The sequence below is a fragment of the Leptonotus elevatus genome, chromosome 1, assembly GCF_054856555.1.
Source record: "Leptonotus elevatus isolate MCC_2025b chromosome 1, RoL_Lele_1.0, whole genome shotgun sequence".
Taxonomy (NCBI): domain Eukaryota; kingdom Metazoa; phylum Chordata; class Actinopteri; order Syngnathiformes; family Syngnathidae; genus Leptonotus; species Leptonotus elevatus.
Window position 1 is genome coordinate 33681336 of NC_141239.1, and position 16593 is coordinate 33697928.

Below are 16593 nucleotides of genomic sequence, written 5' to 3' on the forward strand. Positions count from 1 at the left end.
GATATTCCACAATAAATAAGCAAGATAATCAACATTGCAACACTACACAAACAAATATTAAATGTATGATATCAAGTTTATTGGACTTCAGTTCCAAACTAATAAATTCCAATTGTACAAATCAGATTAAGTGTTTCACTGAAATGATTGAAATTAAACAATTCGATTCATGTAATTCAAATTCAGTACTTCAATGCAATTATTCAAGTTTAGGGATTCAAATTCTATAGCTTCTGGTGGCACTTTAAGTTTAAGAAAACGTAGTAAAATACAACAACAATCAAATTACGTTATTTACAACGTGCAGCGCTTCCTGTGGAATATCACAGTAACTTGATTTTTTTTTTCATTTTTCATTTTCCATTTTTTTTTTTTTTTTAGTTCTTGTATGGAACTATGATGCGTGCTTTTTGCTAATTCCTGATTACATTTAGATCATGTGGGAGCAGAAAGCAAGAGCGATGCTGCAGAACGGGATGAGACCTATAATAAGTTATGAGGTAGTCAAATGTTTTTTTTCAAAGTATGGGTTTGAAACATTGTCTAAAATTATGTAGTTCGGAGCCCTACTGTGATATTTTTAAAATAATTAAATACTTAACCGTAACAATACAAGTCGTTGATTCAGTCATATATTTTATTTTGAAGTTTGAGAAAGGATGTGTATGTTTCTGCTTCGTTATTTTTTTTTTATCGCTAGACTCAGTTTAATTTATCATCTTTGTGTCGGAGGATTTTGACTTTCCTTTCACCTCAGGAACCTGTCAAGAAGGCAGAGAAAGCAGAGCGGGCGATAACAGGGGCGTCTTCCCTGTCGCCCATCATTTCAAGCGAGCTGCACGGTCGTTGGCGGAAGCGACGGTCCGGAGGATGAGAATGCGAGCACTGCAGTAATGATGCGTTTTGTTCTGGACTGCCTGAGGACATCGAGCGCTAGAAACCCAAAGGATAAAGGGTACACATAATGCGTCTGTTTCATATTTATGCGTGACATGCTTGCGATATATCACATGATATGGCTTTTAAACCTGACTAGAGAGAAAATTGGACTTTGTGAATGCTATTGCGAGTGCACTTAAACTAATGTTTAGGGATTTGTGCCGATGAGGAGATGTGTGCGCATCAAACAAAACCACACGAAGGTAATTTAAAGTATTGAATATCGATATAGACTTATTCTGCTTCATTTACAATGTCACAGTTGATTTATATCTGAATCCCTGAGGTGGCTTCCAGTCAAATTTAGAGTTGAAGTTAATTGATTGGTTAACTGAGAACCATCATTCGCTCCATTTTTATTTCGTATTTTAATTTCATCCATTAGACCTACGTCACATTTACACATTTCAGCCTAAAAGTTTATGCAATTGTAAGCTAATAACTGACAGTGGTGCCCCGCTATTTGCGGGAAATACGGACCCAGATGGCCAGCAAATAGCTTAAATCCGTGTATAGTTGACACCTATTATAAATGTCTTTAAATAAAATAAAATACATTTTCTAACCCCTAAAGTACTTGAATAAGCGGGGATAAATGGCCTACTAAGCGTTTTCTATATGAAAAAAAGATTAGTGCTCACCTCCCTTTGGAAGAAAAAAAAACGAGGTGAATCCGCTGGTGCCAAACCGCTGTTTAGTCAAGTTCATAAATTAATATGTAGGCCAACATTTACGTGCTATGTAAATCAAACAAAGTTAAAAATAAATCAATAAAATAAAAATGACAGCGCTAACTGTATAGGCTTACTGATAGATGTTGTTTTAGCAAATAGTATTTCAGGGAATACAACATTAATAATTAAATGTCTCTTACATCCTCTCATGTAAACTGTAGTGCAATGTGGGCACTTTAGTTACCACATGTGCTTAGCAAAGACTCATTAGTCAAGATTAGGATCTGCTCTCCTGTGCTGAGTTTGCTTATTCTCCAAAGGCTTGCGTGGGTTTTCTCAGGGGATGAGGTTTCCTCTAGTATTCAACCAAAAAACATCCATCCATTTCTCCATCCATTCATCCCCTTACCCGGTGCCAGGTCGCGGGGGGCAGAAGCTTTCGCAGGCAAGCCCAGACTTTCCTCTCCCCAGCCACTTCATTCAGCTTTTCGAGAGGGCTCCAGTGTGTCCTGCGTCGTCCCCGGGGCTTCCTCCTGGCCCCCAAAAAATTTGCACAACACAAACAACACATTTTCTCCATGATCGGGAATATCAATCTGAATGCATCAGTAAGTGCAGATTTTATTTCAAACGGGAAATCTAAGACAGGAATCGAGCTATAACGATAGGTCAAAATATTATATTATATTGTAATTTATGTTTGCATTCATCCCTGCCTAACAGCCAAATTTCAGAATGTCATTATGGTTGTCAGTGTGCCCACCAGTGGACAAAATTAGCAACAACAGTTCATTTTCTTGAATAACTGCAGTTTGTGTTCTGTTCTCTCGGGACAGATTGGACCCCAATGACATGTTTGACACCACTGCTATTAACATTGAAAAATTCACGAACAGTATCCATGCTTTTGGAGAGTTAGAGAAGCTAAGATTAGACAAGAACGTGCGGTGCCCCCTGGCCTGGGCACAGCAACGTCTGCTTTAATTTGAAAAGTCATCAACTTTTTTGTGTGTGAAACTCTTCAGTAATTCCATGTTGTGACCAACGCGGCTCTTATGGCTACAGCTTGCGGTTTGCTTGTCAGGCAATCAGTGCCAGTGGGAACCATCAATCACAAGTCACAATCATTAAATGATTATTTTGCACATTCCGTGTTTTTAGTTGTCCATTCCATTCTTTCTGAAAAGCAATAAACTACAATATTCTCCCACTAAAATTTACTCCACTAAATTTCCACACATTTTTACGACAGCGTAATATATTTATAAGTGGCCCTCATACGCCGTTGTAAATTTTCACCACAACAAAAAATAATAATAATAATAAATAAATCAAAATCTGTGTATTTGACATTATTTAATATTTTTGATGAACCAGATGATCTCTTCACATATAAATTAGATGGTCATTTGCGGTATTTTTTTATGAATGACTGTTTCTAATGCTGAAGACTGCAGTAGCGAATAATGGCGATGGAGGTGTGCTTTGGAGGGGGAGCCAGTTGATGCGATTGTGACGTAGGGAGAAAAAAAAGCATTTAATCAATATGTTTCCTTTGGAATGGCCACGCCCACTCCAGCGACGCTGTGTCTGACTCACCTCCTTCACATGTTTCCCCGCCTCACATTGGTGCAGTGTGGCTTCTTGCTTCGATGACCACGGACACGCGCACACACGCACACGCGCACACACGCACACACGTACACGTACTGTCACGTTCACGGATGTAGCTCCGCCTCCTCTGCGGTGTAGCGACTGCGAGCAATGGAGGAGCCAGCAGTGCACCAGGATAAATTAGACGGCTCATGGGAAGGAGGGCATGATGGAGGGAAGGCTAATTGGAAGAATGAACGCTCCCTTTCCTCGCTGCTTAAACACTCTTGTCTCCTCTGCTGGTCGTCTCCCAGGGAAACTGACGTCGTGGAAACGGATGAGAAAGTGCTCAGCAAGTCATCCGAGATCAGAGTAAGAAGACCGCAGCACCTTGCGCTGGTGTGTGTGTGTGCCTGTGGTTTTTTGTGCATGTTCATTTGTTGTATGATGCACGTCACCTCATTTTTCTTGCATCTCTCAACATACCTAGTAATGGGGACAGGACATACACAGTTTGCTTATGTGTACCATTTTCATTTCAGCAAGCACTTCATTTCCCATGATGCTCTTGTGTTATGCATGCAGTAATGTGACGTGGTAATAAGTCGGGGTGGGGATCTTTGAACGTCTCACGATTCGATTCCGATTTTTGGGTCTGCGATTTCCGATTAAGAGCGATTTTCGATTCAAAATGATTTGATTGACAATGATTTTTGCTTCTATCTATAGATGTGCAAGGAATTGTAATGATCTACTCCAGTCAGACTCGCTAATGTTAATTAGCGCGCTACTCGCGGCACTTTTATCACTAAAAAAACCCGGCTCCGCACTCCAAAAGAAAAAACTTTTATTGAAATAACTTGATTGTGACTTTTTCCTTCTACTCTCTAATGTGGCTACAACTTAACAGTGTATTAGACCGCGTAGAACCACACTGCCCCTAAGTGGCCAAATCGGGTACAACATGAAACAGCGCTCCAAATAAAGGCACACACAGACAAATGTAAGACAGTATAAAATAATTTAAATAAAATCTATTTTGGGACATTTAAAATCGATTCTGAATCCTATCGCGATTCTTATGAAAATCGATTTTTCGGCACACCCCTAGTACTAAGCGTTAATAAAATAAATAGTAAATCGATTGTAACAGGAAACAGCAAAGGAGCAATTTATGGTGGTTGATTTTTTTTTCTCTAAGGTGCATATTTATTTTCCACTTCCAGTATGGATCAAGGAATTAATTCATCACTTTCTCAAATCAATAACTTTTTTCAATTTGCTTTTAATTTTTGGCTATATTTAGTTCTCAGCGCTTTGTTCAGAATTACTGGACTGTTCTATAGGGACAATGAATGATATTTTAATAAAACCTTGTGTTTGTAAAGGAGATGAAGAGCACCGTATTGATATTTGACTTTGGCACACATGTTTTTTTTTTTAAAAGGTTGTGTTTGTATTTTATAGCTGGGCTATGTTATATTGATTGACGGTTTTCCGCAATTGTTGAAAATATATCACAAAAGTGTCATCATATGTAAGGATGGGTGAGTACATAGACCAGGCTTATTTTGATGTCTTTTTGTGGCCGCTTTGGGATCAGGAACTGCAAATAAAAAAAATTTGAAGAATGCAAAATTGCCATTCATTTCATGCATTTTTATGGGGAAAATGATATTTTGGCACATATAGGGATTTCTTTTAAACTTACCTGTGTGTCACTGTGGGTTTTTTTTGGGGGGGGGGGGCGGGGGGTATGTATCAATAGTACTGTACTAATGGTATTTATACTTGGTATGGGAATTATGTTTGTTCTGTATTTGGTTGTATATTTATTAAATGTTTTGAGTGTTGCACCACATGTTGCATCATCTCCCTCATTTCATTATAGCCAGTCAAAATGCTCATTCACTCTCAAACCCTAAATGTGAATATGTTGGGGATTTTAATTTTCATTTGGGGTTACTTTTACTTTGCCATGTCATCATATCATATGATGTCATACCCAACTGCTGAAAACGTGTAAATGTTTATGTGTTTTTGCATTTGTAGGAGCTTGAGAATGCGGTAACGGTGGAGAATCTGGAGCTGCAGGAGCAGCAGTCGGATCGAAAGGAGCTAGAAGAGACTCTGGTCAAATTAGAGGAGCACAAAGAGAAACTTATTCAACAAATAAAAGCCACCAGACAGCTCTGCTATGAAGAGAGTCAACAGGTTCGTTCACACTATCTAATGTATGGCACTACCTCATTAATTCATGGACTAAGCTTCACCTACCACACAAGCCCTGACAGATGTGCAGTGAGCCCCTGTTTATCTCTGCGGACATATTCCCGAACCATCCTCAATAGGTGAAAATCAGTGATAAAGACTTTATAAAAACAACTCTTTTTTTTTTTAACTCATTCACTGCCATTGACGCCTAATTTTTAATAATATTTTGTTTTTTTAATCGTGAGTTAACGAGTGAAGTCACACGATTAATTACAATTAATTTTAATCACCTGACGCCCCAAATTTTCAATAATCTTTTCTTCTTTTTTATAAAAAAGAAAAGAAAAGAAAATATTTTTAAATATATAGTTAAAAATTAGGGACGTCAGGTGATTAGAATTTGCAATCGTAATTAATTGCATGGTTCCACTTCTCACATCATTGCCGTGTGTAATAAATGACCCGTCTGCGAGGGCGAATCACGATCATGATATAACGAATGTCAACTTTATGTTTCGAGTGGGATTGAATTAAAGTCAAATATAAATTCAACACTGTTACTCGAAACAAATCTGCAAATTCACAGATGATTGATTGTCAGTTATAGGGGCAAAAAAAGAATTGAGTGGCAGTGTGAATATAGCCTTGGAGGAACCCCTCTAAACTCACCCCTCTCGTGTAGCAAATTGCACAATAGCATTTTAATGCGTAATGATCATTTTAGTGACTGTCAATCTTTGCACTTTCCAGATCCTATCTCTGCAGGCTGAGGAGGTTAAGAGGGAGAGCCAGGTTGAGGAGTACGAGCGAGAGCTTGCAAGAGCCCGATGGAGACTGAAGAAGATCAAAGAGGAGGTGAAACAGGCCAAGAGGAAGATGGAGGAGGCTGGAGAGAGGAACTGTCCTCTCCAGGACTCGATCAGACAGTCCTATGAAGAAATCTTGCAGGTACGGGAGAAAGTGCACATTTGTTAGATGAACAATACAGTATTGGTGTTTTTATGTGTATTGATTTTTTCTTTATTAAATAGAATATGGTTGGAGACTGATACACTAATAAGGGTCAAATATCCTCATGAAAACATTGTGAACCAAAAAGGGCCGAACTGAACCTTGAAATTCCAGGACTGAAAATGAGTCACACTATATCCGTACTGGGTGTCCCGATTTTAGGTTTGACTTTAGCCCATTGTGCTAGCTAGCTAGCTCCCTAGCAGGTAACCGAGCACCCAGGGAGCTAGCTAGGGAGCTCGTTAGCTAACACCTGGCTAAAGCCAAACTGTGGCAGGGTTTTTACTTTCTGGACCTCTGATCGGATATTGATCCGATATCACCCCCCAAAAAAACTTTCTTGAATTATATCGGTCTAGAGCAAAAATCTCTGATATTAGCACTCATTTACATGCAGTCCATTCTACACTCCGCTCCTGCTCTTCTAGGTTAAATTTATGTACTGTAATCCGAATGTTTGGAATAAATGGGTCATATTTTGTCATACCTGCTGCTACTAACTATTGTTCTTTGTTTGTATGGTATCACTTGATCAAGTCTTTTCTAACATTTCATACAAAAAAATTTATTAAATCATGAACAGTATTATTCCTGCCGTCATATCGTATCAATGTCGGTTTTGGACAGTACGCTAGGCTGCGATATCAGTATCGTATCAAAAGTGAAAAGGCTGTATCATTGAGTAGAGTTTTTTCCGAGTCATCTTTCGAAGAATGAATCTCTTGTTGAAGTGTTTTTCCAGAATTTTGGATTATTGCAAAAAGTGGGACAGGCCTGTAGTTGTATGAGTCACCATTTTTTGTTTGTGTGAATTATTTAGTGACAAGACCAAAAACAGTGACTGGTGTCATCCATGCAGGAAGAGCACACGCTTTGTTCTGTGTCGGGTGGTGCCGTCACTCCCGAGAGCCAACTCGATGGCTCAACATCTCCTGCAGACACCACTGAAGATGAACCGCTTCCAATAAGACCTTGGGGGAGGAGCCAATCACTGCCCGCGTATGCTGACCTGATAATGGTAAATCGCTTCATAGTGATAGCGAGTTCATCAGTTGCTTTATGGAAAGTTGTTGCGTGCAATGTTGTTTTCAGAAATTGCAAACAATTCTATAACGTTTTATATTATGGATTATCTTCTCAAAATCTCATTTTTTGGCAGCTTTCAGATTGTCTTTAACTGATTTCTAGACATTTGAAATTGCCTACTTGGGTATTTGTGTGACCAGGTAGCCAACAGCGCGCCCTTCTGCAATAATTTGGCAGATACCAGAGAAGAGGTCGATGACAGCAGCAGCAGCTCACCAAAGGTGAGTTTAGTCATCCGCATGTCATTCCGTTATTATTCTTCAAGAAGACAACACTAATCTGCTTGATGAGAAATAGATCATGTCGATAATGAAATGTTCAAATAAGCTTTTGTTTGTTCTCTAGATGGACAGATCGAACCTCGAAGATGATCCGGAGGAGGGTGACATCAGTGAGGAACAAGGGGGAGTCAAGGAACTGTCCGTTCTAAACAAACTGGACTTCTACCAAGATGACCCTTTTGCACATTGTCAGATAGGCCGTATGTTACGCATGATGTGTGATTTTAAACATTCAGTTTAATTTTTCAGCACGTTTCATGTTTCTCATTAAATATACTGCATTGCATTTTCATGTGAAGATCCCTCTTCTTCATTGATTTTGAACCCCAACGGTAGAATGACTTTATGAAATGAAGGAGTGCTTTGTAGTCACTGATTGCCAATCAATTATGTTTCTTCGTTAGTTATGTTTCTACTCTATTTGCAGATGACCTCTTTAATGAAGACCTATTCCCAAAAACAGATTCATCAGGTAACTGACTTTTATCAATAGATTTTTTTGAAGTAGAAGTAATAGAACGTTCCTTTCCATTTTCGTTTTTGCTTAACCGAATAGTATGCAATAAGAAGATTAAGAGTTTCTTAAAAAAAAATAAAGTACTGTCGTGCTATGTGCTCTGTAAAAAGATACTCTGATGATTGCTTTGTGTCACATTCTGATTCTGATATTATCTCCTTTTCAGATGGATTTACGTCAGATCCTTTCAAAGGCAGCGACCCATTTGCAGCGGACATTTTGTTTCCGGAGGCAAACGTTGGTTGCGATGAAGGGGCAGTCATTATCTGCGATGAGGCTGACGCGAGTCTATCCTGTGCTGAAAATAAAGCTTCAACGGGGACGCAGTGTTTTGAGTCGGAGTTTCCGGATGAAGATAGCGACATTGAGATCAGCTATAGTCAAGAGGATCTTGACACGATCCCTGGGGCAGATGATGACCATGGATTTAAGCCAATCCAGAGTTCATCTGAGGAGCTGGGCCCGCTGCCCATTCGAGGCTGGCGTTCCCAGGGTCAATATTCCGTAGAATCGGATCCCAATGGGTACGAACTGGACCTCGCCGCGGTCTCCCCACCCTCAGACATAGAAGAGCACACTCTTGGATCTCTAGCTGGAGAATTGACCAAGGAGGCCACGGCAAAAGTGGAGGAAGGTAAATGATAAATATTGGTGGCTTGCAACAGTATTCGTAAACGTTTTCACATTAAAAAAAAAACACAAGCATACAGTAAATGTATTGCATTCAAATGTATTTCATAGAGCAGGGGTCAGCAACCTTTACTGTCAAAAGAGCCATTTTAGGCCAAATAAATAACAAAAGCATCTGTCTGGCGCTGCAAAACATTTGAGCATTGTGATGATGATGAGCGGAACAGTGTGTTCGTGTTAGACAGTCTACTGTACTGAGGGCCCAATAGCTAATTAGAGCTGCACCAGAACACAGAAATACGCTGCACCCAATTTATTTTCTTCTACCTTTTTGTCATTTTTCATACTTTCTTTTTCATATATTTTTTAAACGTTTCTGCCATTCTTTCGCATTTTTGAGATTTTTGGCCATCTTATGGACATATGGTAATTTTCTGCCTCTTCTTCATTTTTTGGACATTTTACGGCTGTTTTTTTCTGCCTATTTTGCTATAAATGTTCTAATTTCGTCAACATTTTATGGTAATTTTCAGGATTTCGTGTTTTGTTTTTGGACATTTTATAGTTTTCTTTTCTGCCGTTTTTTGAAGAAAAAAAATAATGTCTGACACGTTTGGCAATTTCATAGACATTTTATGGTCATTTTCTGCTTTTCCTCTACCTTTTTGGACATGTTATGGTCATTTTTGGGACTTTTAGGCATTTTTAAAAACTTTTTCATCTACTCTTCGTTTCTTTTTGAATATTTAATTATTCCTTTAAAAAAAAATCAAAATCATGAATTCATTTCAAGAATATTTTATTTGAAAAATAAAAATAAAATTGTAAAAAATATATATATTTTATTACTACAAAAGGTCCACAGGGAGCCCCTGGAGATCTGCATGTGTCTCCAAAACCACAGGTTGCAGACCCCTGTCATAGAGAGACAAATAGTGGCACACAATTGTGAATTGGAAGGAAAATTATACATGCTTTACAAAAACTTGTTTTTTTTTAGGTAAAAATATTCACCACCTCGAAGTTTAATTCATTTTTGAAACACCCTTTGATGTGCTATGCCCCTATTCGCTTTGAACATCGCCAGACTCTAATTTTGGACATTCTTTGCAAAATAGCTGAAGCTGAATCACATTATGAGGGAGAGTCTTTGAACAGCAATTCAGCAAAGTCAATGTCAATTTGATGGATTTATCTTAAACAAGTAAAGAAAGAAAATATGGACATACTTTGTTTTTTTTACTATTGTAGTATCCATTAGCAGAAACTGAGAGGTCCGTCGGTACTTGACCCAGTTGGTGACCCATTTCTGTCAGTGCTTAGCTTGTCTTTTTTTTTTTAGTTTCCCATCATTCATCAGCAAAACAGGCGTCCATCAGTGACGGACTGACGGGCCTTCTGTCAGTCCTGACGAAATGCCCACCTCTTGTTAGGCTAAATTTAGGACCTTGGGTAATTGTATGTTGGCGTGCCAGTCCCTTAAAAAGTTCTTGCACGTTTCACCATTGTAACCCTGGCGTGAACTCTTTATTTCCCTTCAGCTAACACTGTCCCTGAGCTTGGCGATCAAGCAGTGTTGGTGCCGGACAGAACAAGCGGGAAAGACAACACTCAGTCTCTTGATGATGATCCTGGAGAAGATTGGATGAGCGACATCAACGACGAACCAGGAAACCCTTCAACCCCTCACAACTCTGTCGACTCTCATAAACTCTACGCTGAAGCCGAGTCGCAGCAGACCGACCTGAACTTTGACTGTGAATTAACAAGTCAGTCTTCCTTTGATCCATATGGCTTCAAGCTCAGTCCAGAACATTCGAGTCTCACCCTCTTAGACCCCGATGAAGCTGAGCTGAGCCCGGTACCCAGTGATCAAGATCTGGTTTACGACCCAGAACACCCGTCTTCTCAACCAGACCCACTCCACTTTTATTCCTATGAGTATGAAATCCCCTCTTCCCAGATGGTACAGGACTCGGATCCCTATGGCTTTAAGCTCAGCCTTGAAAAAGAAAATGAGGAGGTGCCAGAATCGTGTTGCGACGATAACATGGAAGACGTGGCCCTCTGTCGATTTGACAGTAAGGACAAAGAAGAAGAAGCCTTTAACTATAGCAATCAAGAAGTACTGCAACTTCTTCCCCATGAAAACCAAGAAGTGCTTGATCCTCGTAGCAATGATAACCAAGAACCGCTGGACGTCTTTCAAAGCAGAAACCAAGAGGAGCTGGAATCTGTGATCAGCAATGAAAATGTCAAGTTGGTAAGCAAAGAAAATCAAGACTTCCCGGACCTCTGCAGTCCGGAAAACCAAGAAGTAGTTGAAGACTATTACTTTATAAGTGACAAAGAAGTTGAACAGTGTGAAAATGATAGCCAAGAAGTGCTGGAATGTTGTAGCCATGGTGACCTGGAACAACTCGATTTATCCTGTACAGAGAATCAGGAAGTGTTGGATTTAGACAGCTATGGCAATCAAGAAGTAGTTGAAAATCGGGAAGTGCTCGTTTTAGGTAGCCACGGACTACCGAATTCTGGTAACGATGAATTTGAGGATTTGCTGGATTTCGACGGCCACAATAACCAGGAAGTGCTGGACTTGGTCAAAGATGAGGTTCACGCTGAAACCAACAACAATCAGTGCATCCTCAAACCAGAGCGGAACATCAGTCCCACCAATAACAGCTCAGACAGTGATGGGGCATCCGAAGAACTGCTCGGATTTGAACCCAGTGCCATCAGCGTTGGAGATACCCTCATGGGCGGCAACATCACGTCCACCAACCAGACTTGCGGCACGTCTAATGATCCTACTGCTCACGACATACTAGAGGGGGATCTTGGGTCTGTGTTCAGGGCTGGTGGATACATTGGCTGTCCTGATGTAGCTGATGATCTCGAACCAATGTACCATAGGCAGATTAACACCGTAGCAGAGCCAGTGCGGCCAATCAGACCGGTCAGACCTCCCCGGCCTTCACTCAGGGTAAGTTCCTGCATGATATTTATCAAATGCGGAGCATAAATTTGTATTGTTATTCAGGTATCAGGATGTGGACCAACGCATGGCGTGTGTGTTTTAGGCAAAGGAGAAAGCTGAGTCACCAACTCAGGGAATCGACCTGAAATGATCCATCAATAATCAACACTGGTATTCCTCCCGAATACTTCGAAGAGGAGGGAAATAAGAAGATTAAAAAAAAAAGGGTTTGACAAGGGGGATGAGAGAATCTGTCTATAGTTATTTTCAGCAATAACTGTAGACTCGTGTCCATATTTATGTTCAGCGGTTAAAAGGAAGACTGAAATAAGAAGTAGGAGGAGCCTGTTCCAACAGGACCAGCTGGCATAGAGGCCTGACGTACTGTACACTATGTCTCAATTGATTAGTAAATTACTGTTAGTAAATGATTTTTGGGTCGCTCTAGATTATTTATTTATTTTTTGTAACTACCGTTTTCAGCCAACTGTGAAGTTAATATCTCTTTTCATACAGTATCTGCTGCTCGCACATATTTTTTGTGTTTTATGTCCTGGATAAAGCTATAATTGATCTGACATGAAGATCTTCACCAAAATTTGAGTTGATGTTAGAGCCTGCCTAAGTGGACTTGTTTCAAGATCAAATGTATATACAGTACAGTAGTGTGGATTTGATTGCCTGCAGCAAATGTGTTTGTTAGTTAGTTAGTTAGTTAGTTAGTTAGTAAAAAAAAAAGACAAATTGTCAAGACATTTAAGAAAAAATGTGACTGGCTGACCTGTTTGGGGGGGGGGGCAGTTTGAGTCCTAATTAAAATTTCCATTATTTGTACATCACATACTAAAAACATATACAGTGGAATCTCCGACATAGAACAGGATCAGTTCCATGCTGGCCGGTTTCCAATTGTTTTTTTTTTTTAATTGTTTTTTTTATGAATCAGTAAGTAGTCCATTCCAGCGTGAAACTGCTTCCATCATAAAACGTGTGTGTTGTGTGTCAACTGTGCAGACAATGTTTTAAGTCAACTTCTAGTCCTAATTTGTTAAAACGGTACTCATGCAGAAGGTAATCAACTTACAGTACCTAATATCCATTTTTTTTGTTATTATTATTTCCTTACTAGAGTCAACTATTTAATTTCACGTAAATGTCAAATGAAATATGCTAACGGAAAAAAACACGACCTTTTGATAATGTGACAAGCATATGGAATCTAACCTAAGCTAATGTTAGCATTCCTAAAGCTTTACTCAGTGCTGCTTCTTGTCAAACATCGCAAACAGATTTGACTAAAACACAGCAATAGTCATCAAACATGCAAGTCAACTGCTTAATTCACAAAAGCGGGGTGATACCAGCTGTGTCCTACGCTAGCAAGTAAGCAGGTCTTGTTCTCACACACCCAACATTGGACTCATGCTAAGAAAATGTGCCACAAAAAGGGGGAAAAAACAACAACTGAGATTTGATGCTGACCGATTCAAACTATAACGCTGACATCTCATTCTGTATATTGCTGACACTTGTCGTCTTACGTCATGCATTGTAACAGTTTAATGTCCAAATGTTTGTGCCTAAGCAAACATTTTTTCCTTTAAAAAAAACATTTGATTGTGATTACCTCATTGACTGCCATTGACGGCTATAGACGTCAAAAATTCATTTGAACTATTTCCATTAGTTTAACATTTTTTTCCCACTTTTGTTAAGCGTATGAAAACCTAGAATTTTTTTTATTGTACATTTAGAACAGATGTAAAATTTGTAATTCATTTAGTGAGTTAACTAGTGAAGTCATGTGAGTAATTAGAATTTAAAAAAATGTAATCGCATGACGCCCCAATTTTTAAAATTTGTAGTTGTTCCCAATTAATCACACATTGTATACATGTTCTAAATGTAGAATAAAAAATTCTAGGTTTTCATACGCTTGTTAACAAAAGTGGAAAATCATGTTAAACTAATAGAAATAGTTCAAATGAATTTTTGTCGTCTATAGCCGTCAAGTTGAGGTTTCACTGTATATGCATGGCAATTGGGCCAAATGCTGCATTCCAGGAAGGTGGGAAATTGGACTTTTCCGACCTCCAACCAGGAAAAGTAAGTGCAATGGAGCACACTCAAACTGGGAGCTCCGACTAACTTCAAATTCTAAACAGATATTTATGAATGATTCCGTTCATTTAGTTTGACGTTACACAACGTGATTTGACTCTTGACTGTGCGAAGATATGCCGCTATCTCCCCGCATGGAAGTTGTTCAGTGAAATACTTATGAGATAACATATTCCTTTATTTATATAAAGGAAAATTATGATGGAAGGCTTGCTGGAGGTGAAAATGTGTTTTGATTATCCAAAACAAAAAGCAATTAATCGTAATGAATCATCTTTGCTGTGCCTCGTACAATACGAGTGGGATAAAAGCCTGACTTCCCACGTTCCTAGAATGCAGCATTAGTCTCGAAAGCAGTACCGAGGAACACAAGGTTTTAATTAAGTCTCCCGCTCAGAGTGTTATTGACCTTTTAGCTACAAGGGTCGATACAATTAACAGATTTACACATAAACACATGGTCTGTAGCTAAAGTACTGTACTTACTCTACCTTAACAAAATTCATCAACATTGTATCATTTAGCATATACCGCATCTTGGCTCTAATCAAGTTTTGACCAAGATCATTCGTAACATAACAAAATTTAATTGTTGATTGAATATGTTTGCAATATTTAATTCTGGTATTTCAAAAGAAGGTTGACGTGAGCAGAGAAAAAAAAACAACAGTTTTCCGCTTTGCTTCTCATTTGGTCGGCCCTCCTTGTCGTGGTAGCGGTGCCATTCGCACCGGCCTTTTGGACATTTAAAGACTTATAATCAGCCATTGCGGTTTTTGTCTCAGGTTTGATCAATCAGATTGTGCGTCCGAAAATAATGAACGTCAATTGAACGGTGTGGCGATTTAACACGTTCAGCATAGATCAGCTTCCACATCTGTTTGTCTGAGCAATTTTTTTTTTGGGGGGGGGGGGGGTCTTCATTTTTTTCTGTTTTTGCATGCGCAACCCTTAAGTAAATCAGGTCCTGCTCCATGCAAAACTGTGTGACACATCATTTCCACTGACAGTGAAGCTTGAGCATAGCAGTGATTCATTTAACCAGTTTATAAAGAATGAACATTGTATTCAACCAAACATGTCATCGCACACTTCTGTAGCCAGTTCATGTGATGAATATATTCAATACACCCGATAGTCTGCCGTTTCATTTGAACATACCTAAAAGCAAGCACTTGAATGGTTCTTGTTCATTAGTTTGACTTTATGCCTACCTCATTGCTACTTTGTTATGACTGCATGATAACACCGTCAATCCTGTGATCGCATACAAATCTGTGATTTTTGACCTCCATGTAATCATGTAATGTCGAGTCAAAAATGCATGCCATGCTAACAGTCATCGGTCAACGCGTGTCATAAAACGAGTCAGAAATCTTTCACGGATCAGCGATGATGTGTTTAGGCCTAGAGGCGATACCGTCCTTGTTCATGCTTGATATTTGCTGTCGACTTACTTACTATCTCGGATCATATCCTGCTGTCGCTTCATCCAACACAACACTTATTTTTGTTACAGCATCTGGTATAAATTAAAAACATTTGCGTCATGTATCATGATTTACCACAGATGTCAATTGAGCATGCATCAACTCCAGAAAATGTATTTTCTGTTATACGGATACTTGCGCTGAAAGTCAAGGTCGAGAGAAATGTCAAAAAAATCGAAACCGTTGAAGATTTGTATGTTGCCATCCGTGGATTCTTGTGCTATCGTGTGTGTTGCCACGCAAATGCATCGATCTGCGCTTGAGACATCAAAGGATACAACGTTAGTGAAGCCGACATCGGGTGTTGAAAATGCGTGTGCTTGTTGTGACAACCTCCATTCTTGCATCATCACAGCACAAGATAGGCATCTGGGGCTTTTGATGTCAAGAGTGAGCAAAAGATTCATTCTCAGAAGCCCATATTATTAGCGACCATGCACACCGTGCTTTGTTTCATCTGTCCAAAGAATGTGATTCCATGTTTGTTTGTTTTGTCTTTCATGTTCTCAAACATTAAAAGTGGTTTGAATCTTGCAACGTGATTGTTGTTTGACAAGCTTACGTTCTTGGCTTCTTTTTGTGACGTGCTAGAAGGACATTTCCTGCGGTCTGTTTCACGTGCCGTCAAGGCCAAATCATTTTCAAAGCAATTACAGTGTTTAATTATAATATTTTCAAATCAAATGAAACAAAGAAATCAGCAGTGAAACGTAACACTGATTGTTATTAACTCATTCACTGCCATTGACAGCTATAGACGTCAAAAATTAATTTGAACTATTTCTATTCGTTTAACATGTTTTCCCACTTTTATTAACAAGAGTATGAAAACCTAGAATTTTTTTTTACTGTACATTTAGAACAGATGTAAAATTTGTGATTAATCATGTGTTAACTAGTGAATTCATGCGATTAATTACGATAACAAATTCTCATCGCCTGACGACCCTAATTTTTAATCTTTTTTTTTTCATCTTTTTTTTTTTTGTAGAAAGGATTATTAAAAATTAGTGGCGTTAGGTGATTACAATTAATTGTAAGTAATTCGTAATTAATC

The 16593-nt window shown here is 39.0% G+C and overlaps 1 protein-coding gene across 4 annotated transcripts; it reads left to right on the plus strand.

Annotated features, from left to right (window-relative positions):
* Nucleotides 1-688: 688 nt before the first annotated feature.
* Nucleotides 689-16073, plus strand: LOC147181791 (uncharacterized). Of its 4 annotated transcripts, none has more exons than XM_086093996.1 (11): nt 689-955; nt 3521-3605; nt 5259-5420; nt 6171-6368; nt 7291-7449; nt 7658-7738; nt 7863-7998; nt 8226-8270; nt 8482-8949; nt 10487-11931; nt 12029-16073. In XM_086093996.1, exons 1-11 carry the CDS (start codon nt 894-896, stop codon nt 12074-12076), a joined length of 2889 nt encoding a protein of 962 aa, XP_085950122.1. In that variant the 5' UTR covers nt 689-893; the 3' UTR covers nt 12077-16073. The 4 variants fall into 4 exon arrangements, with proteins under 4 accessions (XP_085950122.1, XP_085950129.1, XP_085950103.1 ...); XM_086094003.1 differs by having other exon boundaries at nt 3521-3578; XM_086093977.1 differs by lacking the exon at nt 689-955 and having other exon boundaries at nt 3281-3605.
* Nucleotides 16074-16593: the final 520 nt, after the last annotated feature.

Bases quoted from the DNA above. Each gene is read 5' to 3' on its own strand.
- LOC147181791 (XM_086093977.1), top strand. From the start codon at position 3,378: ATGGAGGAGCCAGCAGTGCACCAGGATAAATTAGACGGCTCATGGGAA. The intron at 5,421-6,170 runs GTTCGTTCACAC...TGCACTTTCCAG, and splicing joins GCTATGAAGAGAGTCAACAG to ATCCTATCTCTGCAGGCTGA. The intron at 8,950-10,486 runs GTAAATGATAAA...ATTTCCCTTCAG, and splicing joins CACGGCAAAAGTGGAGGAAG to CTAACACTGTCCCTGAGCTT.